Consider the following 24921-nt stretch of genomic DNA (forward strand, 5'->3'; position numbering starts at 1 on the left):
ACATTGTATGTTTGGATCTTTGAAATACTGCTTATGGCAGTAAGTTAAACGTGTTTATTAATATTGTGTTTTCTACTTATTTTGGTATGGTATTAATAATTATAAAGCTGATTAGATATGATAGTTATTTAAAAACTGGCTTCCTACATTTGATAATAGAAAATTATTCCTAAGAACAAAATTTATTTCTAAGAACAAAATAGCCTACATATTGGAAGATGGCACTAATGTAAAAAGAGCATGGTTTCATACAGTATAAAAATTCTGCTTTTCTTTAATATTTATTTTAAATATATGATTTTATAAGAGATAGAAGTTTATTTTAAAATCTCACTTGCAGAAGTCGTAATGCTATTTTCACTATGAATTATATCCAGTGGCATGCTAGCAGATGTTTAACGACCAGCTCTGATGGAAGAGGGATGCAGGGGGAAGCCCTGGTTTTTAGCATTTGCCAATTTCCATGGTATAAATACTCCCACCATGGCTGATTTAAAGCTACCAACATGATGTCACTGAAAACAGAGCTGGGAAGAGATATGCATTGGAACACCATTAGATCTTACATTTGAGAACTATTATATCTAATCATGCCAGTTTTAGAGTTGTTAATATTACATTAAAATAAGTAGAAAATACAGTGTTAATAAAATACATGGTACTGTATTTTACTATATACATACAATAGATATAAATAACCCTCAGCACATAAAAAAAAATAGATAATAGTAAATAAAATAATTAGGAAGCGATGGTTTTAAGTATTTGTTACTTTTGTTATCAAATATAATTTAATGACCTACTCATAAATTCCTGAAATTTTTGCATCAGTTCTAGCAAGCCTAGAAAGGCAGGCACCAGCACACCACTGAGTCCACAGCTTTATATTAGTTGGGACTCTGGTTGCAGTTGACAAAAAAACCTGCTCAAGCTAGTTTAAGCAAAAGAGAAAGTTACTGGCTTACGTGACTGACAAGTCCAAAGGTACACAGGCTTTTGACATGGCTGAATTAGGGGCTCACACTATGTCCTCAGTAATTACTCTTTCCACTTCCTGCTCCTGCTCTCTCCTATTTGGCTTCCTTTGTGGGCAGCCTCTTTCCACGAGGCAACAGAGATGGCCCCTAGAAGTTCTATATCACTGGCCTTTGTATCCTCCGTTTTCAGAAAGACAGGGATCCTTTTGTTTTCAAGTCCATGTCAGTCCTAAAATAAGCCTTACTTATATCACATGCCCTCTTCTGAGTTAATGACTGTGCCTAGGGGATTGAGGTAGGAGTCCTTGTGGCGCAGTGGTTAAGTGCTCAGCTGCTAACTGAAAGATCGGTAGCTCGAACCCACCAGCTGCTCCTAGGGGGAAAGTTGTGGCAGTCTGCTTCCGTAAAGATTACAGCCTTGGAAACCTCATGGGGCAGTTCTGCTCTGTCCTGTAGGGTTGCTATGAGTCGGAATTGACTCAACAGCAGTGGGCTTTGGTAGGGGTTTGGGGAACTCTGACCAGTTTGAGCTGTGCTCCCACCCAAGAGATGGGAGAAATGGAGACCCTGATTGACAGCCCACCGGGAGTGGGGAGAGTTAACTACCCTAAAGTCAAAGTATTGTTAACAGAAGAAAGGGGAGGGGAGGAAAGCTGAAACAGCGGATATCCACCTGTTCTGCTTATATGTGTATTTTAATTTTTAAGACTCTGTTAAGGAATACGGGCATGAGGGGCCAGAAGACGGTCTTCCTCATCACAGACACTCAGATTAAAGAGGAGGCTTTTCTAGAGGACATCGACAGTGTGCTGAATACCGGAGAAGTGCCTAACATTTTTGCAGCTGACGAAAAACAAGAAGTGATGGAGGTAAATGCTTTTGAGGTAGTGCGGCTCCCAGCATAGGAATCTTCTTATCTTGAAACTCTTTTTGTGCCCTTCAGGATAAATATAGCTCACGGAGAGGATTTTGGTCATTAAAAATTTAAGTATATTATTTTAATGCATCATATTTGGTGAATTTTAATTGCCTCTTCCATAGCAATGAGGCAGAATTTTTATTTTATGATTTCTTTCTTTATAATGATGGCAGTTTGTTTTGCCTGTTTGATCTTGTTTAGCATGTTTTGTTGGTGATTAGAGATTTTTAAATCATGTCGTGTTGTGTGCTGTCGAGTCGATTCCGACTCAATCATGTCTTACGGTTAAATTATTAAGAGGGAACATCGAGTTTCATCCTGCTTGATTAGCATTTATGTTTTGCCACTGGTCAGTAAATCTTTAAAAAGCCTTTATTAAACTTACTTGTCTCCCAGTAGTGATACTGGGTGACACAAGTCATGCTTTGTGATTTAATTAACAACAACAAAAAAACAATCGTGAAGGGCCACTGCCAGATGTCCTGTCCTTCAACTCCCACTTCTAAAACCTTCCCACACGAGACTTTTGGTAGTAATTTTCCCTCTTTCTCATTACCATAACTTCTTGTACCCACAGAATGTATCACTCACATCTGGACGCTTCATTCTCAGCCTCCAGCCATAGCATCTGATATGAAATGGATTCACCCTAGTGGCTCAAGCACCTCGCTTTTCTCTTCTGTGTAATAGGAGCACAGATAACAGTTCCTCCCACATAGGGTTGCTGTGATGTCTGAGGTTCAAGTGAAATAAAGCACTCATGTAGTGTCTGTTACTTAGGAAGCCCCCAGTGAATGGTACATTACCAGTTCATGACCAGAGGTGGGGGATAAGAAAAGAAAAGGAAAAAAAAAAAAATCCCAACTTCTCTGCATTTATCTGGGAGATAGAAAGAGCGTGGCCAAGACTGCTGAAGAATGGCGATTTCTCCTAATTCATAGGCATCTCCCACACTCCCACCCAAGGAATTCTCAGCTTTGGAAATGGGATTTCCCAAACTTTGCTAGGCTTTGCTGCTCACTTTAGCTACTGTCTGTCACTTTATGACTACAATTATCCATTGTTTCACTACCTTTGTTTTATGGCATGATCCAACTGTGGCGGAAAGGACTTCTTTCCTTCCCATCCTACATCTCCTAGGTATAGCATATCAATGTATGCACAAGAAAATAGCCGTGGTCGGAACTCAGGGGCACTGATGTGCACCCCGACTCTGTTTACTTTATGCTGGTTTTTTAAAAATATGAAAGACATTATGAATAGAAATTGTATTGTTTTCTTTCCATACTTGATGCACCATTTACCTTAACCGTCACTCCCAGTAACTGACCTCTGTAGTTTGGTCCTGGCTCTGCCCAGAGGGCACCTCCTTTAGACCCAGCAGATTTCTCTGACTCCAGCATCACAGTTCCAGCCTCAGAGCTCTGTTTCCATACTACTTTTTCCACTGTTCCACTTGTACTCCTTGCAGAGTTAAACTACTGCAATGTCTTTCTCAGACGTGGCAGCGACTTCTTATATTCCACACTTAGTGACCTTTTCTTAGTTTCTTTTTTTATTTTTAGTTCCTGTTCATATTTGAGATAATACCTCATTCCTTCTTTTTAAACTCTGCTTTCCCTTGATTGCCATGAATTTCACTGTGTTTGTTTGCTATCGATTTCAGTAACTGCTCTTTATTCTGCCACCCCAGAACCCTGCTCCCAAAGTATGTATACACACACACACTCGCGCATGTGCACACACACACACACACACACACATTACCCTCTCCCATGGCCAGCTCGGCCACTCTGTTATTTCTATGTAAGTAACTCCTATATTTAATCAACATCCTGGCCCTTTCTGAAACTGCTATTTTATGGTTAAAACCATCTATTGGTTTTCTATTCGAATGTCCCACTAATAGCTCAAAGCTAATACTGTTTCAACATAATTTCATAGACATTGATTATAATAATAATAGTTTGAGAATTACTGCCATAATATATACAGAGTCTGTTTACAGTTTTTTATGAACATAGCTATCACATAATAGAGGGCATGCAGGAAATTCTCTTAGAAACAAATTCATTGTAGTCACACTGAAATTATACGATCATTGTGACTATTCCCTGTATTTGCTACTGAAAAAATTTTAAATCTATAATATAATTTATTGACTATGAAGTCTTTTACACTCTGGGCAAGGTAGCATATAAAATAAAAGCTAATTGCTAGTGAGCACTCACCTGTGTGGCAGGAACTATTCTAAGTGTTCACATGTAATAACTCATTTAATCCCTCAACAACCCTCTGATGTAGCACTCTTTCCCCACTTTACATTACATAGAATTTGAGGAAACTAAGTTACAAAATGGTTAAGTGACTTGCGCCAAGGCCACACAGGTAATAAGTAGCAAGCAGGGATTTGAACTCAAGACGTTTGTTTCCAAAGTCATTGTACCTAACCTGATATAGATCCCTTTCCCATACTGATATACACAAAGGAACAAAATTAAAAGTGACCCATGATTTTATTGTCAGACACCCCGTTAACATTTTTTAAATATACAAATATTATAAGAATAAAGTTAAGGAATTCAAACAGTATAAGAATGTCAAAATGAAAAAAAAGAATGTCCAAAATAAAAAATATAAACCTCCCTCTTATGGTCTCCTTTAAGTCCATCTCACTGAAAGGAACCACTATTAATAGTTCTTTGTGATTGCTTCCATAAAAAGGTATGTATGTGTGCATGTATATGCGTTTATGTATACATATACACACACATCTATATGTATGTACATATGTAAAACAAAGAGGGCCATATTATGTTTACTGTTGTACATTTTTCCATTTATTTTTCTTGCTGATCTTGCCATACATACCACATACATAGATATACCTCATTATTTTTAAGTTTTATAAAATTCCAGCACATGGATGCTTTATAATGTTTTTAACTTGTCCCTTACTTATTGACACTTTAGCTCATTACCTTTTTGTTCTCTTAAACACAACGTTGAATTATGTAGAAAATATATCTTGGTGAACTTTTCCTAAGTATCTCTATAGGGTAAATTTTTGGCAGCTCTCTGTTTTAAAATTATATATTTATCGAGTTGGAAGAAGTCTTCTAAGTACAAACTATATCAAAGCTATTCTACTGATATAAAACATTTTTTAAAATATATTTACAAGTGGAGTGGTAAAAGCTTCTTAATATTCCAGTATCCATTAATCTCACTGTCAATTTATCTTTTTTTAATTCATGAGGATTTTGTTTTCTGCTATTCCTTAGGGTGTTCGCCCAGTAGCCCAGGCTGGCAGTAAACATGATGAACTTAGCCCCTTGGCCCTATTTGCTTTCTTTGTGAATCGCTGCAAAGATAACCTTCATGTCGTAGTGGCCTTTAGCCCCATTGGAGACGCCTTTCGAAATCGCTTGAGACAGTTCCCATCCCTCATCAATTGCTGTACCATTGACTGGTTTCAGGTTTGTATTTTTTTTGGGGGGGGTCAACTCTTTTGGAGTTTTTCTGAAATCTTATTTAAGCTCCATTAATATACACTCAGCAAATGTTTCTTGAATACTTACTATGATGACAGGCATAGTGCTCAGCACCAGAGACTGATAACACATGATCCCCACAAAGAACTCACACTCTAGTCTAGAAGACAGGGAAGCCAACCAGCAATTCAGCAGTCACAGTGATAGAAAAGAGCCATGATCTTGGTGTACATATGAAGACAATAAATCTCTGAAGTATGAAGATGAATTACTAATACTGATTTGTTTTATTTTCTTCTGCCTATTTGTTATCAATTGCGTGTTTGCAAAACAAACTCTGCCCACTTGAGGAATGCACATAGATTTAGCTAGTAGATGTTTTTGTATTAATACAACAATAAAAGCTACGTGGAATGGTTTTGGTTTATGCAAACTACATCTTAATATTGTTTCCATTAAATAGCCAAAAAGCAAAAAACGAACAAAACCTGCCCAACTGTAATTTACTTTTTGTGAAACTTTGTAAATATTGTTCTACTACTTCTGGATACCTTTTTCATAACTATGAGACTTTCAGCTCTATTATAAGTGAGTCATACTTGTTAGGGAAAATTAGACAAAGAGAAAGCAGAAGCTGCAAACAGATAAGGGAGATTAAGTTGGTAATAGGAATAAAGATTATACAGTAAAGCACTGGAGAGATAGAGCCTGTGTCATGGGGGCTGAAGACATTGTTCGGGGTTTGGGTCTATGAAACTCAGGAAGTGAGTGTAAACCACTGTGTGTCACACAATCAGAAAGGCACTGACTTTTTTGGATAGAACTCTAGTCTCCAAAGTCGGGTGTAACTTACCAGGGGTGCCAAAACAATTCCAAGGATAGAAGAAGGAATTATTGGAATGTTTTTATATGAAGTATTTCATATGGATTGACATTGACACCCTTACTCAGTTTGTGTGTCAGACGGTCGTGTGTCGCAGGTGATACACAAGGTTCCCTGAGGAATTCCTGCAGTGAACTGAAAATTGAATACATAATACAAGTATAAATGGACAGTAAGAGAATGGCAGAAACTAGCACGACCTAACTTGAGTTCTTTGTCAACGACATCATGAGACAAAAACAATGGCTGTTTAACAAGATCTGACAAGAAGTTGGTAAAAAATAATTTAAGAAGGCTATTTGGAATATCCTTGGAAACTCTATGGGGCAGTTCTATGGGGAATATGGATTTACATCAACTGTTTCAACAACAAACCTTACCCTCAGGGTACGTCATGTCTCGCAATACTAGCTTATGATGGCATGGGAGGTACTATTGGTTACCTACCCAGAAGCCATTTTCTTCACCCTCCGTCATTGATGACAGAGTTCTGATTTTGTTTGGGAAATCACTTTATGTAGCTGTGTGCCACCGGAGTTGATTCACGGCTGGTTTACCTTAGTCATGGTGCTCTTATTCCTCTTGTCAGTGATGGGTTTATGCATGATCCTGCGCATGGCCCATTCCTTGTCAATGGGTCCTAAGGCAAAGCTTTCTGGGGAACTTTGGGGAGAAGTTTACTTCACTATAACAAGAGTCACAAGGTAGAAAAAGGGCCTTTTTTGCCTCTCAACTTTGTCGTTTGAGAATGTGATGCCCAGAACTACAGCAGTAATCTTGCATATTGATGGGACAAGCCCAAGGGTAAAATAAAGTGTGCTGAGAATGACAGAGCAAAAAGATGGAAAGAACCTGGATCCCTGGATATGGCTGGGCTTTAAAATGAAGCAGCTTTGGAAATACTCCACTTCTAGACTCTTATTATGTGAATCCCTTTGTCTGAAGACACGGTATAACTCGTTTTCTGTCACTTTAGCCATAAACATTCTAACTGCTGTAGATATAATTAAACCTTTCTGATTAGCAAAATATTTCACATGAAGCACCCAAAACACATAGACAAACCTCTGTAATGTTTTCAGTGATTTATAAATGATACGTTATTTAATCCAGCATTTTAAAAAATTTGACTGACCTTAATGATAAACATTTAGAAGCTTTTTTGAGGTTAAAAATATATTAATACAATGATATCACATTGATATAATCTAATAATAAATATGCACGCACTGGCAATATGTGCTTGAAACTTTTTTATTAATGGGGTGCTTGACCAAAAAAGTTTGAATTTCACTGGAATAGAGGCCAGATACTGAAAAACTGGTCTTAATATTCTGTCTGCAACTAAGGAAAAAATTTACAAGCTTCTGAAAAATATTCTAATGAGCAAGTGATGATTAGTTATTAAGATAACATAAATTATTTTATTGAATAAATATTTCAAGTATTTATTGTCAAATGCAGTTTTAGGTACTGAAGATACAGCAGTGAGAAAACCAATTCAACAATTTCTATATATACAATTCAGTGACATGGTTACATTCTTCAAGTTGTACAACCATTCTAACCCACCTCTTCTGAATTGTTCCTCCCCCATTAACGTAAACTCACTGCCCCCTACATTTATCTATCTGATCTTTCCAGTTGCTACTGTCAGTTTTATGATAGCTCTTTAAAAAGGCACAATGCTCAGAGCAGCCATTTTTTGCAAATTAAGCTGAAATATTGTTTGGTTTAAAGAAGGCTTTGGGGGATAAGTTTGGTTTAAGGTTTAGATGATCTCAGGGCAATAGTTTCAGGGGTTCATCCAGGCTCACTGACTCTAGAAGGTCTGGATTCCATGAGAATCTGAAATTCTCTTTTGCATTTCCCCCCTTCTGATCAGGGTTCTTCTACAGAATCTTTGATTGAAACATTCAGTAATAGTAGCAAAGGAGGCAGTGGTTCATGGAGGCAATTAGCCACGCATGAGAATGCTTTTCTGATAAGTTGGCATTTGAACAGATACCCAAAGGAAGTGAGGGAGTGAACCATATGGAAGTCTGAGGGAAGAGGGTTTTAGTTAGAAGGAACAGCAAATTCAAAGGCCAAGAAGCAGGAGTGCACTTGGCATATTCCAGGAAAAGCAAAGAAACTTTTTCACCGAGATGGAGACGGACTGAAGAAGAAGCAGATTCTTGGGGAGAGAATCAAAAGTTCAGCTTCAGACATTATAACAGTTAAGAATTGTGCTGGGCTACTAGTAACAGAAACCCAAACTAAACACATAGGGTTTTTTCTCTCACAGACAAAGAAATTGAAGGTAAGCAGACTGGGGCTTTTGTGGCTTAACAAAGTCATCAGGATTCCAGATTCTATTTTTACTCTCCTTAGCATGTGGTTTCCATTCTCAAAGTTACCTTATGGTTCAAGGTGGCTACTGGGGCTCCACTGTTCACACTGGTGTCTCAGGCAGGAAGTAGAAGAATGAAGGGCAGGAGGAAAGGGACACATGCTAGCTCTCTGTAACCCTCCTAAAGAGCCTTCTCAGAAGTCCCCACCCAACATCTCTTTATATGTCGTTGGCCACTCTGAATTGCGTGGGAGTCTAGGAAATGCTGGGCATATTGCTATATAGAATAAAATGAGTATTCTAAAGAAAAAAAAAAGAGGCTAATAGATATTGGTGAGCAGCTTGCAATCTCTGCCACTGCCATAATAAATTTGAGATTCCTTTTTTATTAGACATTAAGAAACCCTGGTGGTGTAGTGGTCAAGAACTGTAGCTGCTAACCAGAAGGTCAGCAGTTTGGGTCCACCCGGCGTTCCTTAAAAACCCTATGGGGCAGTTCAAGTGGAAGAGTTGGAAAAGCAGTGAAATGCATCTTTGATAAGCAAAAATGTCATTGACCCTTCCTTTATGTTGTATGTTGTCTGTATTTTTAATTTTTGTGTATAAAAATATTTATTAAATCTTTCATAGATTTACTTGTGAACTCTGTCCCCTGGTTCTAGTATTGGGGAAAATAGCGTTAAGTTTCTCAATCCCAAATTCTTCTCCTATAGGAAGATACTTATATAGTTGAAGTAGGACTACTTGTCTTAAATTTCATAGTTTTTCTTTTTCTCGTTTTTAGCCATGGCCTGAAGATGCTCTTGAACTTGTAGCTGTGAAATTCTTAGAGACTCTGGAGCTCACTGAGGTTGAACGGCAGGAAGTAGTTCCAATCTGTAAACATTTTCACACCTCCGTTATGGATCTTTCAGAAAGGTTAATATTAATAAATTTTAACTGACAACTATGCCTTGCATTTTAAAGCATTTCTTTTTGTGAAGGTTCAAAATTTTAATATGATTTCTATGTCTTCTAAATATTTCCAATCATTTAGTTAAGACCCTTAGCTTACAAGTATTAGAAAGCTACTTATCTAGCTTTAACAAAAGGGGGCGTTTATTATAAAGATAAGTTCCTGTGTAGCACAAATGGTTTATGTTTGACGACTAACCTCAAGGTTGGCGACTCAAGCCCCCCGAGAAGCACCTCGGAAGAAAGGCCTGGCAATGTGCCTCTATAAAGATTACAGCCAAGAAAACCCTATGGAGCAGTTCTACTCTGTAATATATGAAGTCATCATGCGTCAGAATCAACTTGATGGCAACGGGCTTCGGTTTTATTTATTATAAAGATACATGAGTGTCTCACAAAGCTTAAGGGAAATAATACAGCTAGATCTCAGAAGTGACTGGAAGCAGGAGTCAGAAAGTCAGTTAGAAACCCGGAAATGCTTTTTCTCTGTTTCTCATCCTTGCTTCTCTCTGGACATCTCCTTCCTTCTTTCTCTTTTCTACTTCCCAGTACATAAGAAGGCAACTCACAGCCCTTCAGTCCTTAAGTTTACATCCTGCAGTTCCAGCTATAGGCAGAGACTAATGGGCTGCTTTTAGCTCCCTATTCTGAAGTTCTAGAAAAGAAAATGCGATTAGCCTTGTTTGTGTCCACTGCCCACTCCTAGTCCTACTAGCTAAGGTTAGGATGGCAAGCCTCACAAGCCAAACATTGCTGCCAGGGCATTGTATGGCAGTTCTCAGAGAAGGTACTATAAATACTCCAAACTGTTTTACCTCTGTTCATCTCTAAAATCCTCATTTCAAAAGCATGAAGCCAACACTCATGGCATATTGTCTTTTCAGAGTCATACAGCCAGCCAGCATGGTTGGCTTGGACAGCAGTGGGCTCTGCATACTTGTCATGAATCATCATCGCTTCCGTTGCTTCCATGTACATGTGTAGTAGTGTTGGACTTCTGGCCATATCCCATTCAGCCAACATATGATGTACTTGTGCAAGGCGTACTGACTCATGCTTGCTACCTTACCTCTATTCCGCTTTCCTATTATACTTGCCTAGCTTAGACAATATCTTGGGCCCCTTACAGAGCTTGATCCTCCTGGCTTATGAAACATGTAAAAAGACATCTATCTTTCTTACTGTAGTTCACCTTTGGCAAGACATCTTCATTAATTTGTGCTTTTTTAAATACAGTTTCATTGTTATTTGATATTTTTTAGACAAAAAATTACGATGTCGCTATGGGTAGACTTCTAGAGTTTTATAAAGTTCAAATACTCAGCAGCTTCTAAGAGAAATTAACCTTTATTCTTAAATGTTCGCTGCTCATGTTATATTGAATTTACCTCACTTTGTGAAACCCATTGTTATCTGCCTCTTTTCTAGGTTCTTGCAAGAGTTGGGACGACATAACTATGTTACTGCTACTTCTTATCTTGAACTTATTGCCTCATTTCAACAGCTTTTGACAAAGAAACGACAAGCTGTCATGAATGCAAAACAACGATATACGAATGGACTCGACAAATTAGCTTTTGCTGAATCTCAGGTAAATTTGATTAGCTGCTCAAAAAGGCTGTAATAGGAAATATAAAAAATTATAATAATAATAGCTATGATTTATTGAGATTATATTGTGTGGCAGGCACTGTGCTGTGTACATAATGTGCATTCCTTCCCTCACAAAAACTCTACGAGGCAGATACTTCATGACTCTCGTTTTACAGATGAGGAAGGTGAGTTCTAGAGATGTTGAACGTTGCCCAGATCACACAGACTCAAGTACATCCTGTTTTATTTTTAATCAGTATCTTGACATTTGAGAGAATATAACAAATCTGGGCTGACTTTTTATTATAACTATTGGTTAAATACAAGATTTGGTTTTTTTAAATGAGTCCAGTGCGAATAACACCTGTTAGCATTAAACCCAAACCAAAAATCATTTAGCTAAATATAAATAACAGGTGTTTGGGCAGTTCATCTTTGCATTGCACGTCCCGCAGATAGTATACTAGGCATCCCTGAGCTACTCCCTTCTCTGTCTGCATTTCTTCTGTGACAGCTGCACTCTCCCACTGCCCTGTCACATCACATACTCAAAAAAGATGAAGTCTTTTGTAAGGAAAACTGGCCACACTCTCATGGCTCTGTTTATCACACAGAGAACTGTAGGAAAAGTTAAGATTTTCTACCCTGACACTTTATGGTCGATTTAAGTTTCTATTTTCTGTGTTTGTTTCCGTAGCTATTGTAGCTATGGAAACTTAATGACAAATGGTCTGTTTAGGTTGGTGAAATGCAGCTGGAGCTTGTTCAACTACAGCCCAAACTGGAGGAAGCGAAGATCGAGAACGCACACATGATGCAGGTAGAGCATCCTGAGATTTGTTTATTGATATTAAAGACACCTGAAATATGTAAAATCAGCCTTGAAAATAAACCTTAATTTAGATTGTAAGGTCTTTCCCATTCCTATTGAGTAGCTATCTTACTGAGTCCCACGTGGGTTCTGTCATTTTTGAGGGGAGGTGGGAAGCTCATTCCCAAATTAGGTCATTTTTTTCTCATCCTATCCTGAATCGTTCTACCCTTCAAAATGATGTGTTGGGCTGCCTAGCTTTCAAATATTCTTTTTGTCTCTGAGATTGAGAAGCCAATAGGATGTTTAAGAAATTGGCTTTATTTTGTCTTTCTTTTCTTCAGATTATCGAGATAGAGTCTGCACAAGTGGAAGCAAAAAGAAAGTTTGTCAAATTAGATGAAGAGATAGCCAGTGGGAAGGCTGAAGAAGCCCAGGCTCTGAAAAACGAGTGTGAAAGTGACCTTGCTGAGGCGATTCCGGCTTTGGAAGCAGCTCTGTCTGCGCTGGATACACTAAAGGCACGTGTTTGAATTATCCGCCTTGTGTTTCATAAACAAAGTGAAACTTTGTACAGGTACTTGATTAATTAGGTATGGTTGTGTTTCAGTGAGTAGTATTACATTTTTCTTCCCAGCGAATTGCAACTTGGCCTTTTAACAGTACTTCCTTGATATTCAGATCCCATTCTTTGCCTTCTTTCCTAATCAGTGCCCTAACTTTCATGTAAGAGACCTCACAAGGCTGTGAATTCAACCTGTGGTTAATTCAGCGTCTTGCAGAATCAAACTGTCTGATTATCAGTTATATCAGCCCTATAGGTATAAGACAGGAGATTATTTTAGGGTGTCTATAGAAACCTCCTATTTCTTTTGATGTGTCTTGAACCAGGAATTTAAAACCCAAGCTTATTATCTTTTCTTTTATGCTCTTTGACACATTTAAAAGCCACATGCTACCCATTGTCATTCTCACCTTAAAGGCTTTTCATGGCAGCCACTCAACCTGACAAAGCCTTGTCACTCCAGTGTAGGTGACCATGAGTGTTAATTCAAGTAACTGGACTTTCAGCACTCCATCCTCTGATACTCACGGGATCTTTGATGCCTTCAAACCCCACCAGTTCAGGTCATTAATATTACTGTCCCATATCCTTGAGAGTCTGTTACTTATATCCTTCCTGGTACTAAATACTGTTTTTTGTTTTGCTTAGGTTTAAAAAAAATTTTTTTAAATAAGTAATACATGCTTTTTGTAAAATATCCATAATATACAGAAAGGAATAAAGAAGAAGCAAATGGCCACCTATGATCAACAATTTCTTCCTTCCCAAATAACCACTGTGAAAACTGTGAAGGGGTCTGCCCTTCCAGACTTTTAAAGTATAGTGTGTGGATAATTTTTTTAAATAATTTATTTTATTTTTATTGTTCTTGTTGAAAATATACACAGCAAAACATATACCAACTCAATTTCCACGTGTACAATTGGCATTGATTACATTCTTCAAGCCGTGCAGCCATCCTCACCTTCCTTTTTCAAATTGTTCCTCTCCAGTTAACATAAACTCAGTGCCCCCTAAGCTTCCTACCTAAACTTCTGAGTTGCTGTTATCAATTTAATCACATATAGATAGTTCTTAAGAGAGCACAATGTTCAAGGCAGACATTCCTTACTAATTAAGCTAAATTATTGTTTGATTTGAAGGATACCACCCAAATATCGCTTTATATGAGTTTAGGGTTCATTTGCAGAGAAGAGAATCAATTCTGTTTATTAAAAGCAGACAAGGATTCTTTAGGGAGTTTCACAAATGGATTACAGAACTGTTGGATGGACTGAAGAATTAGATCATAGGCTAAGCTGCCAGGAATGACTTCCAAAGCCAAGTTGTGGAAATGGTTTACCAGAGGATCAGCCCCTTTGAGTCCGAAGCCTATAGAGCCTTCCTGCAGAGCTGCTGGCTCCAGAACCGTACCGCCTCCAGTGTAACCAGAAAGGCAAAACAGACGCCTCAAGCCCTGCTGCTCTCTCCATTTATTCAATCTGAATTCTAGTATCACTCAACTGATCTGATGATAGAAACTAGTTTCCATCCCCAACTCTAGTTCCTGGGAACCTAAGGTGTATAATTGTTTTGTTTTCCAGCCTTTGGACTGTGGTAAGGGATGTCAGAAGGGTATTGGGGTAATAAGTAAGTGAATCCACAGTATCTGTCATAACAATATATATCTTTTTAGAAAATAAGTTTGGAATTGAAATCTACCTTTTTTTATTTCTTCGATAAAACTAATATTGTATGTAAGCAAATGTAGAATTATTCTTTGTCTAAATTAAGGGTTCTTAACCTGTGTTCCATGTATGGCTTGGTATGTGATCATGTGCAGATTTTGTACATATGTGCAAATATTTTTTCTGAAGGGTTTATAGCTTTCATCATATTCTCACAAGAATCCATGAACCCCAAAATGTTTTGGAACCATTGATCTTAATCTATGCTAAATTCTCTTTGCCTAATTCTTTCATGTTCTAATTATTAATAGATGTTTGCAGCTGTTTCTTCTCATGTTGAGTCGTGCCACATCAGCAAATGAAGTTCCCCAAAACTCAACTCCGTCCACATCATTAAGGTCGACTCTACTTTGAGAAGGCAGCACTTCTCCAGTTGTATTTTGAGTCCCTTCCAACCCGAGGGGCTCATCTTCTGGCCCTATACCAGACAATGTTCCGCTGCTATTCATTATATTTTCACTGGCCAGTTTCTCAGAAGTAGACTGCCAGGTCCTTCTTCCTAGTCCATCTTAGTCTGGAAGCTCCACTAAAACCAGTTCACCATGGGTGGCCCTGCTGGTATTTGAAATGTGGGTACCAGCATCACAGCAACACGCAAGCCACCACAGTATGACAAACTGACAGATGAGTGGTAAAGTAGAGGGTCAGCCAAAGAGAGGAAGACCCTCAATGACATGGATTGACACAGTAGCTGCAACGATGGGCTCAAGCATAACGATGGTTGTGAAGACGGCACAGGACAGGGTAGTGTTTCCTTCTGTTTTACACAGGGTGGCTCCAAGTCAGAAATGACTTGATGGCACCTAATAATAATAATAATAATAACATAATGCCTTCACAACCATGCGAAGCAAAAAATGATTACAATTCCAAATGAAAAGAGATGATTTTCTTATGCTTTGATACTATTTTTAAAGTTCTCATTTTTTTTTAAGTAAACTGTTCTGAAGATGTCTGGTTTCTTTTGATATAGCCAGCTGACATTACCATTGTAAAATCAATGAAGAATCCTCCATCTGGTGTTAAACTAGTTATGGCTGCTATTTGTGTCATGAAAGATATAAAGCCAGAAAAAATTTCAGATCCATCAGGAACTGGAGGCAAGGTAATAACCAGGCACAGACTTAAACCATGTTCATGAACATACAGAGCACATTAGCAGCAACTGTTACCAGATTAAATGTTGACATTACCTAATCCAGGGAAGAAACATTGCTTTCCAGATTGAATGAATTTGATATAAGGTATGGAAAACATTATCACTATCCCTGTGTATTCCAGAGTAAAGCTAAGGCAATATAGTGTCAAAAATGTGGCCCCAGTTGTACCCATCTCGTTTTCCATCTATGCAGGACTCTCTACTGTAATGGGACTGGGATTGAATGAACACTGAGATTCTGTGCCTTTCTAGCTAAGATTCTCAAGAATGTGATATATAATAGATAGACGTTGTTCCTGAGCATTCAAAAACTCTGCGTGGAGTTAGGAATTACAGTGAAGTTGTTAAAAGTAGGTGCTCTGGAGCCAGGATGCCTGTATTCAGAAATTCTGACCCCGTAGCAGTGTGATCTTGGGCAAGGTGCTCAGCCTCTCCGGACCTCGGTTAAGAGTGGATAATGATAGTACCTACTGCACAACGTTGCTATGAATTAGATTAGTTAATACATATGAAACTCTTACATATAAAGTCTTAGAAATGAATAAATTCAGAGTAAATATTAGCTGTTATTACTATAGTTTAAGATACATCTCTAAAAAAAGGAAGGCAGAGTATCTACTGTAAACAAAATTTATAGACTTATTTTCTTTACAATACCTGGGTTTGGCTTGAGATTTTTTTGGCAGTTCTGTCTTTTAGCAAGAATAAGGAAAATAAATAGGTTCTCACCACATCAAGTTATTTTCACTTGTTCTCTCCCTGTCATGCACACACACACACACACACAGAGAGGCCAGGCTTCTCTAAGAAGGAAAATGAATATTCAGCTAGTTACTCAACATCTTTTGTGAGCAGAAGTAGCCTGTGCTTCACCTTACACCTGGCAGACAAACGTGTAATCTTTGACTTTCTGCTTTCTCTTCTTTCTTTTACTTGGAGGTCCTAGGTAGGTGAGGTTGTCTATAGAAAAAACGTTTGTTAACTTTTGAGTTTGGAATAGTCAAAGAATAAAGGAAAATAAAAGTTGATATAATAAAAATTTATTTTCTTACATGAAATTTATATGGTAATTATGCTAGTTGCTTTTTAAAAATTTTCAAGAGAAATATTCACATTTTTCTTTCAAAGTTTAGTTTTTGATAATAAATCAACTTATATTTTTATGTTCACAAATGAAATATTTCATATATTTAACATGTTCCGGGGCTCTTTATTTCTAAGGAAATAAGAGTTGATATTTTGAAAGTATATAAATAGTTTCTCTAGATAAATATCTTAAATCAAGAAAAAAGTTGTATTGAGCATCTCTACTTGTTCATTTAATATGTTTCCATACATTTTGTTTATAGATATTAGATTACTGGGGACCTAGCAAAAAACTTCTGGGAGATATGAATTTCTTAAGAGATTTGAGAGAATATGACAAGGACAACATTCCAGTGAGTGCTTCAGTGAATTTTTTTCCTACAGATGTAACTTTGCAAAGATGTTTAAGATCTTTAACGTGATGCAATGTTATATAAAATAAGATAATTTATTTTATGAGTAGATAATATATAAAGTGATATTACATTTATTAATGACTATATTTTGAATCTAGATTCTCAGAATGCATAAAAGCACTACCTTTCAGGCCATTAGGAAGTCATTTAATAAATGACTGTTTAGTGTATTATTGACTAGTATTGACTTGGTGTATTGACAGGTCTCTTCTTGTAATAAATAGTTTATTAAGAAACCTGATACATAAACTTATATAAAATAAAAATATATAGTGCATTTTCTCTATCCAATTTTTGTTTATTAATGCTTAATTGTTCTCTTTCCTTGTGTTTCTATTCATTCTCCCTACCCATAAGTATTTTAAGTTTTTTTGAAGAGATATCTTACCTTAATATGTGTAATGATTTCACAAATTTTGCTTACTCGTGTTTCTGCTACAATAGTGCTTATTTTAAAACTATCTCAAAGTATAGATTTTGATTTTTAATGGCAACACTATTTTCTACAAATGTTTTTGTTGTGTGTAATTTTTTTTATTCTATGATTATGTGATACATGTTGAAATTTAAAAATCTTAATCTGTCTTGTGTAGGTGAGTGTTATGCAGAAGATTCGTGGTGAATACTTAACAAACCCAGAATTTGACCCACCAAAGATTGCGAAAGCTTCTTCTGCAGCCGAGGGTCTATGCAAGTGGATCATGGCTATGGAAGTGTATGACAGAGTTGCAAAGGTATTTTGAGGATTAGTACATTCATTTTCTACTAAAATATTCTCAAAAATTAAAACCTATGCATATATATACTAGTTAAATAGTTCCTAAAGGTTATTCCAGGAAGGCTGTGTCCTGATGCAGTATAGCCCTCAGACCCTGATTGAGAACCTAGTAGATAAAGATAATACTGTGTGTGACATAACCTCACTGGGGCTGTGTGGGTGATAGTGCTGTGGGAGCAGGGGTGCTCGCTGAATTTGGCCAGACTGACCTATGTCTATAAGACCTGGGTAAAGGGGAATTAAGGTATGATGAGGGGTGAGCAGAAGCAAAGAAAAATGCAAAACATCAAGGACAAAGAAGCAAACGGAAACTGGGATAAAAGAGTTCGAGTTAAGAAGACCCAGTAGGGTTAGGGGGCAGAGCATGGGAAGACCCCTTGAAGCAGTGGTATGCATCGATAGGGAACCATTTATAGAGTACCCACTGAGAATCCCTGGGAGAGTGGAAAATGGTTAAGAGTGTTTTGTAAATTCAGCTAGCAAAGGACCAGGGAGCCAGGTATTGTCCTCTAGTAGCTTGCAGAATTTTACCCATGGAAGCAGGAAACACAAATAAAAAGGCAGATGAAAATACGTGGTAGTACCTACCTGCGTAGAACAAGCTCGGAGGAGAGAATCATCAGGGGGTAACAATTGGGAAAAGAGATACAATGTGTCTGTAGAGTGGTGAGAATTGGATTGTTAGTTTCCAGGTCTGAACAGGTATAAACCTATTAAAGAAATAAAATTAGTTTTATCTGGGATATCCTTCCATTGAACATCTTGTCCCTCCCCACAGTAGTCTCATGGCGGGTGGGCTAGCTCTCAACTCTGCTAATTTCTGCGTGGGCTGCAGAGCACGTGGAATCTTCTGAATCTCTCCTACACCACACAGAGGCCACGGTACTCAGGTTTTCCCCTGCCTGCCTGCTCTACACTCCGCCCAGCCATTTGTATTCTGATGCAGCCATCCCCACGTTCTTACAGAAGGGCTGAAAGTAGCTATCTAGCAAGGTCTCCTCTGAAGTCCAAAGTAGGAAGGAGAGCTATCCACTTTCTCTGGGCTTATTTAACACATTTCCTCTTTGGAATTTCACAGACGGGGGTTGGGGGGTGTGGGGGTGTGGGGGGGGATGTGGGCGGTGGGGGGGTGGGAGGAAAGGCACATTCGTGTATTTTCAACACTTATTATCACTGTTACCTGCTTTTCTCTTTTTTTAATTAAAGTTGAATGGCAACTTTTCATGATTTTGAGACAAAATTCAAACTCTTTGTGACATTGTGCTAGTCCAGAGTAATTTATATAGTTTATATGTGACAGTTTTCTAGTCCAGAATGATTTATAGATTTTATAAAATATATAGGTATTTTACTTACTAGTGCATAAAAATAAGTTATAAGATTTTTGGTAAAATGTTTATTTTGTATAATCTATTATTGTAATGTATTTTTTAAAAAAATACTTATCGTGCTTTAAGTGAAAGCTTACAAATTAAGTCAGTCTGTCACATAAAAACTTACGTACACCATGCTACATACTCCCAGTTACTCTCCCCCTAATGAAACAGCCTGCTCTCTCCCTCCACTCTCTCTTTTCATGTCCATTTCACTAGCTTCTAACCCCCTCCACCCTCTCATCTCCCCTCCAGGCAGGAGATGCCAACATAGTCTCAAGTGTCCGCCTAATCCAAGAAACTCACTCCTCACCAGCATCCCTCTCCAACCCATTGTCCAGTCCAATCCATGTCTGAAGAGTTGGCTTCGGGAATGGTTCCTGTCCTGGGCCAACAGAAGGTCTGGGGGCCATGACCACCAGGGTCCTTCCAGTCTCAGTCAGACCATGAAGTCTGGTCTTTTTGAGAATTTGGGGTCTGCATCCCACTGCTCTCCTGCTCCCTCAGGGGTTCTCTGTTGTGTTCCCTGTCAGGGCAGTCATCAGTTGTAGCCAGGCACCATCTAGTTCTTTTGGTCTCAGGATGATGTGGTCTCTGGTTCATGTGGCCCTTTCTGTCTCTTGGGCTCGTAATTACCTTGTGTCCTTGGTGTTCTTCATTCTCCTTTGATCCAGGTGGGTTAAGACCAATTGATGCATGTTAGATGGCTGCTTGCTAGTGTTTAAGACCCCAGATGCCACTCTTCAAAGTGGGATGCAGAATGTTTTCTTAATAGATTTTATTATACCAAGTGACTTAGATGTCCCCTGAAATCATGGTCCCCAAACCCCTGCCCCTGCTACACTGGCCTTTGAAGCATTCAGTTTATTCAGGAAACTTCTTTGCTTTTGGTTTAGTCCAATTGTGCTGACCTCGCCTGTATTGCGTGTTGTCTTTTCCTTCACCTAAAGTAGTTCTTATCTACCAACTAATTAGTGAATACCCCTCTCCCACCCTCCCACCCTCCCTCCTCTTGTAACCACAAAAGAATGTTTTCTTCTTGGTTTAAACTGTTTCTCAAGTTCTTATTAATAGTGGTCTTATACAATATTTGTCCTTTTGCAACTGACTCATTTCACTCAGCATAATGCCTTCCAGCTTCCTCCGTGTTATGAAATGTTTCACAGATTCCTCACTGTTCTTTATCGATGTGTAGTATTCCATTTGTGAATATACCATAATTTATTTATCCATTCATCCATTGATGGGCACCTTGGTTGCTTCCATCTTTTTTGCTCTTGTAAACAGTGCTGCAGTGAACATGGGTGTGCATATATCTGTTTGTGTAAAGGCTCTTATTTCTCTAGGATATATTCCGAGGAGTGGGATTTCTGGATTCTATGGTAGTTCTATTTCTCGCTTTTTAAGGAAGCGCGAAATAGATTTCCAAAGTGGTTGTACCATTTGACATTTCCACCAGCAGTGTATAAGTGTTCCAGTCTCTCCACGGCCTCTCCAACATTTATTATTTTGTGTTTTTTGGATTAATGCCAGCCTTGTTGGAGTGAGATGAAATCTCATTGTAGTTTTGATCTGCATTTCTCTAATGGCTAATGATCGTGAACATTTCCTCATGTATCTGTTAGCTACCTGAATGTCTTCTTTAGTGAAGTGTCTATTCATATCTTTTGCCCATTTTTTAATAGGGTTATTTGTCTTTTTGCAGTTGAGTTTTTGCAGTATCATGTACATTTTAGAGATCAGGCACTGATCAGAAATGTCATAGCTAAAAACTTTTTCCCGGTCGTAGGTAGTCTTTTTACTCTTTTGGTGAAGTCTTTGGATGAGCATAGGTGTTTGATTTTTAGGAGCTCCCAGTTATCTAGTTTTTCTTCTACATTCTTTATAATGTTTTGTATACTGTTTATACCATGTATTAGGGCTCCTAACATTGTCCCTATTTTTTCTTCCATGATCTTTATCATTTTAGATTTTATATTTAGGTCTTTGATCCATTTTGAGTTAGTTTTTGTGCATGCAGTGAGGTATGGGTCTTGTTTATGTTTTTGCAGATGGATATCCAGTTATGCCAGCACCATTTGAGAAAAAGACTGCTTTTTCCCCATTTAACTGTTTCGAGGCCTTTGTCAAATATCAACTGCTCATATGTGGATGGATTTATGTCTGGATTCTCAATTCTGTTCCATTGGTCTATGTATCTGTTGTTGTACCAGTACCAGGCTGTTTTGACTACTGTGGCGGTATAATAGGTTCTAAAATCAGGTAAAGTAAGGCCTCCCACTTTGTCCTTCTTTTTCAGTAATGCCTTATTTATCCAGGGCCTCTTTCCCTTCCATATGAAGTTGGTGATTTGTTTCTCCATCTCATTAAAGAATGTCTTTGGGATTTTGATCAGAATTGCATTAAATGTATAGATTGCTTTTGGTAGAATAGACATTTTTATAATGTTAAGTCTTCCCATCCATGAGCAAGGTACATTTTTCCACTTATGTAAGTCTCTTTTGGTTTCTTGCATAAGTGTACTGTAGTTTTTTTTGTATAAGTCTTTTGCATCTCTGGTAAGATTTATTCCTAAGTATTTTATCCTCTTGGTGGCTGCTGTAAATGGCATTGATTTGGTGATTTCCTCTTCGATGTTCTTTTTGTTGGTGTAGAGGAATCCAACTGATATTTGTATGTTTATCTTGTATCCCGATACTCTGCTGAACTCTTCTATTAGATTCAGTAGTTTTCTGGAGGATTCCTTAGGGTTTTCTGTGTATGAGATCATGTCATCTGCAAATAGAGATACTTTGACTTCTTCCTTGCCAATCTGGATGCCCTTTATTTCTTCATCTAGCCTAATTGCTCTAGCTAGGGCTTCCAGCACAATGTTGAGTAAGAGTGGTGATAAAGGGCATCCTTGCCTGGTTCCTGATCTCAGTGGGAATGCTTTCAGGCTCTCTCCATTTAAGGTGATGTTGACTGTTGGCTTTGTATAAATGCCCTTTATGATGTTGAGGAATTTTCCTTCTATTCCTATTTTGCTGAGAGTTTTTGTCATGAATGGGTGTTGAACTTTGTCAAATGCCTTTTCTGCATCAATTGATAAAATCGTGTGATTCTTATCTTTTGTTTCATTTATGTGGTGGATTACATTAATTGTTTTTCTAATGTTGAAGCATCCCTGCATACCTGGTATGAATCCCACTTGGTCATGGTGAATTATTTTTTTGATATGTTGTTGAATTCTATTAGTTAGAATTTTGTTGAGGATTTTTGCATCTACATTCATGAGGGATATAGGTCTATAATTTTCTTTTCTTGTGGTGTCTTTACGTGGTTTTGGCATCAGGGATACGGTGGCTTCATAGAATGAGTTTGGTAGTATTCTGTCCTTTTCTATGCTCTGAAATACCGTTAGGAGTAGTGGTGTTAACTCTTCTCTGAAAGTTTGGTAGAACTCTTTCGTGAGGCCGTCCAGATCAGGGCTTTTTTTTTGTTGGGAGTTTTTTGATTACCTTTTCAATCTCTTCTTCAGTTATGGGTCTATCTAGTTGTTCTACCTCTGTTTGTGTTAGTTTAGGTAGGTAGTGTGTTTCTAGGAATTCATCCATTTCTTCTAGGTTTTCTAATTTGTTTGAGTATAGTTTTTCATAGTAATCTGATATGATTCTTTTAATTTCAGTTGGGTCTGTTGTAATGTCGCCCATCTCATTTCTTATTCAGGTTATTTGCTTCCTCTCCTGTTTTTCTTTTGTCAGTTTGGCCAGTGGTTTATCAATTTTGTTGATATTTTAAAAAAAACAGCTTTTGGTCTTGTTAATTCTTTCAATTGTTTTTCTGTTTTCTATTTCATTTAATTCAGCTCTAATTTTTATTATTTGTTTTCTTCCGGTGCCTTTGGGTTTCTTTTGTTGTTCTCTTTCTATTTGTTCAAGTTGTAAGGATAATTCTTTGATTTTGGCCCTTTGTTCTCTTTGGATGTGTGTGTTTATTGATATAAATTGGACTCCGAGCACCGCTTTTGCTGTGTCCCAATGGTTCTGATAGGAAGTGTTTTCATTCTCATTGGTTTCTATGAATTTCTTTATTCCATCCTTAATGTCTTCTATAATCCGGTCTTTTTTGAGCATGGTATTGTTCAGTTTCCAAGTGTTTGATTTCTTTTCCCTGCTTTTCCTGTTATTGATTTCCACTTTTATGGCCTTATGGTCAGAGAAGATGCTTTGTAATGTTTCAGTGTTTTGGATTCTGCTAAGGCTTGTTTTATGACCTAATTTGTGGTCTATTCTAGAGAATGTTCCATGTGTACTAGAAAAGAAAGTATAGTTGGTTGCTGTTGGGTGGAGTGTTCTGTATATGTCTACGAGGTCAAGTTGGTTGATTGTGGCATTTAGATCTTCCTTGTCTTTATTGAGCTTCTTTCTGGATGTCCTGTCCTTCACTGAAAGTGGTGTGTTGAAGTCTCCTACTGTTATTGTGGAGCTGTCTATCTCACTTTTCAATGCTGTTAGAGTTCGTTTTATGTATCTTGCAGCCCTGTCATTGGGTGCGTAAATACTTAATATGGTTATATCTTCTTGGTGTATTGTCCCTTTAATCATTGTATAGTGTCCTTCCTTATCCTTTCTGATGGATTTAACTTTAAAGTCTGTTTTGTCAGAAATTAATATTGCCACTCCTGCTCTTTTTTGATTGTTGTTTGCTTGATATATTTTTTTCCATCCTTTGAGTTTTAGTTTGTTTGTGTCTCTAAGTCTAAGGTGTGTCTCTTATAGGCAGCACATAGACAGATCTTGTTTTTTAATCCATTCTGCCACTCTCTGTCTCTTTATTGGTGCATTTAGTCCATTTACATTCACGGTAATTATGGATAGGTATGAATTTAGTGCTATCATTTTGATGTCTTTTTTTGTGCATTGTTGACAGTTTCTTTTTCCCACTTAATTTTGTGTGCTGAGTAGATTATATAGCATCCTTTCCTCATTTTCATTTTTCTGATTTTGTTTCTGCTGAGTCGCAGTTTTTTTTTTTTTTTTGTATTTTATTTTGATGAATAGGATAGTTTGTCTCCTTTGTGGTTACCTTATTATTTACCCCTATTTTTCTAAATTTAAACCTAACTTTTATGTCTTTGTATTGCTGTATCTTCCTCTCCATATGGAAGGTGTATGATTACATTTCTTAAATTTCTTAGTCCCTCTTTATTATTTTAATGTTGTCTTCTTTTATATAATAACATCGCCGTTACCCTGTTTTGAGCCTTTTTTTTTTTTTTTTTATAATCTTGCTTTGTTTTTTGGATTTGCCTGTCTGGGTTGACTTCTGGTTGCTCTGCCCAGTGTTCTAGTCTTGGATTCATCCCTAATATTATTGATTTTCTAACCAAAGAACTCCCTTTAGTATTTCTTGTAGTTTTGGTTTGGTTTTTACGATTTCCCCAAACTTGTGTTTACCTGGAAATGTCTTAATTTCACCTTCATATTTAAGAGACAGTTTTGCTGGATATATGATTCTTGGCAGGTAATTTTTTTCCTTCAGTTTTTTAAATATGTCATCCCATTGCCTTCTTGCCTGCATGGTTTCTGCCGAGTAGTCCGAGCTTATTCTTATTGGCTCTCCTTTGTAGGTGACTTTTCGTTTATCCCTCGCTGTTCTTATAGTTCTCTCTTTATCTTTGGTTTTGTCAAGTTTGATTATAATATGTCTTGGTGATTTCTTTTAACATCTACCTTGTGTGGAGTTCGATAAGCATCTGGGATAGATATCTTCTCATCTTTCACAATATCAGGGAGGTTTTCTGCCAACAAATCTTCAACAATTCTCTCTGTATTTTCTGTTCCCCCTCCCTGTTCTGGTACTCCAATCACTT

At 37.6% G+C, this 24921-nt stretch overlaps 1 protein-coding gene across 1 annotated transcript in view; it reads left to right on the top strand.

Annotated features, from left to right (window-relative positions):
* The window catches only part of DNAH12 (dynein axonemal heavy chain 12), a 212477-nt gene that overhangs the window by 110435 nt on the left and 77121 nt on the right, over window positions 1–24921 (top strand). Inside the window, exons 44-52 of the mRNA XM_064274342.1 lie at window positions 1685–1846; window positions 5181–5375; window positions 9390–9523; window positions 10988–11150; window positions 11892–11972; window positions 12308–12484; window positions 15229–15360; window positions 16764–16853; window positions 17510–17650. Of these exons, the coding sequence (XP_064130412.1) occupies window positions 1685–1846; window positions 5181–5375; window positions 9390–9523; window positions 10988–11150; window positions 11892–11972; window positions 12308–12484; window positions 15229–15360; window positions 16764–16853; window positions 17510–17650 (1275 nt within the window). The remainder of the gene's footprint in view (window positions 1–1684; window positions 1847–5180; window positions 5376–9389; window positions 9524–10987; window positions 11151–11891; window positions 11973–12307; window positions 12485–15228; window positions 15361–16763; window positions 16854–17509; window positions 17651–24921) is intronic.

Source organism: Loxodonta africana, chromosome 22, assembly GCF_030014295.1.
Source record: "Loxodonta africana isolate mLoxAfr1 chromosome 22, mLoxAfr1.hap2, whole genome shotgun sequence".
Classification (NCBI taxonomy): Eukaryota; Metazoa; Chordata; class Mammalia; order Proboscidea; family Elephantidae; genus Loxodonta; species Loxodonta africana.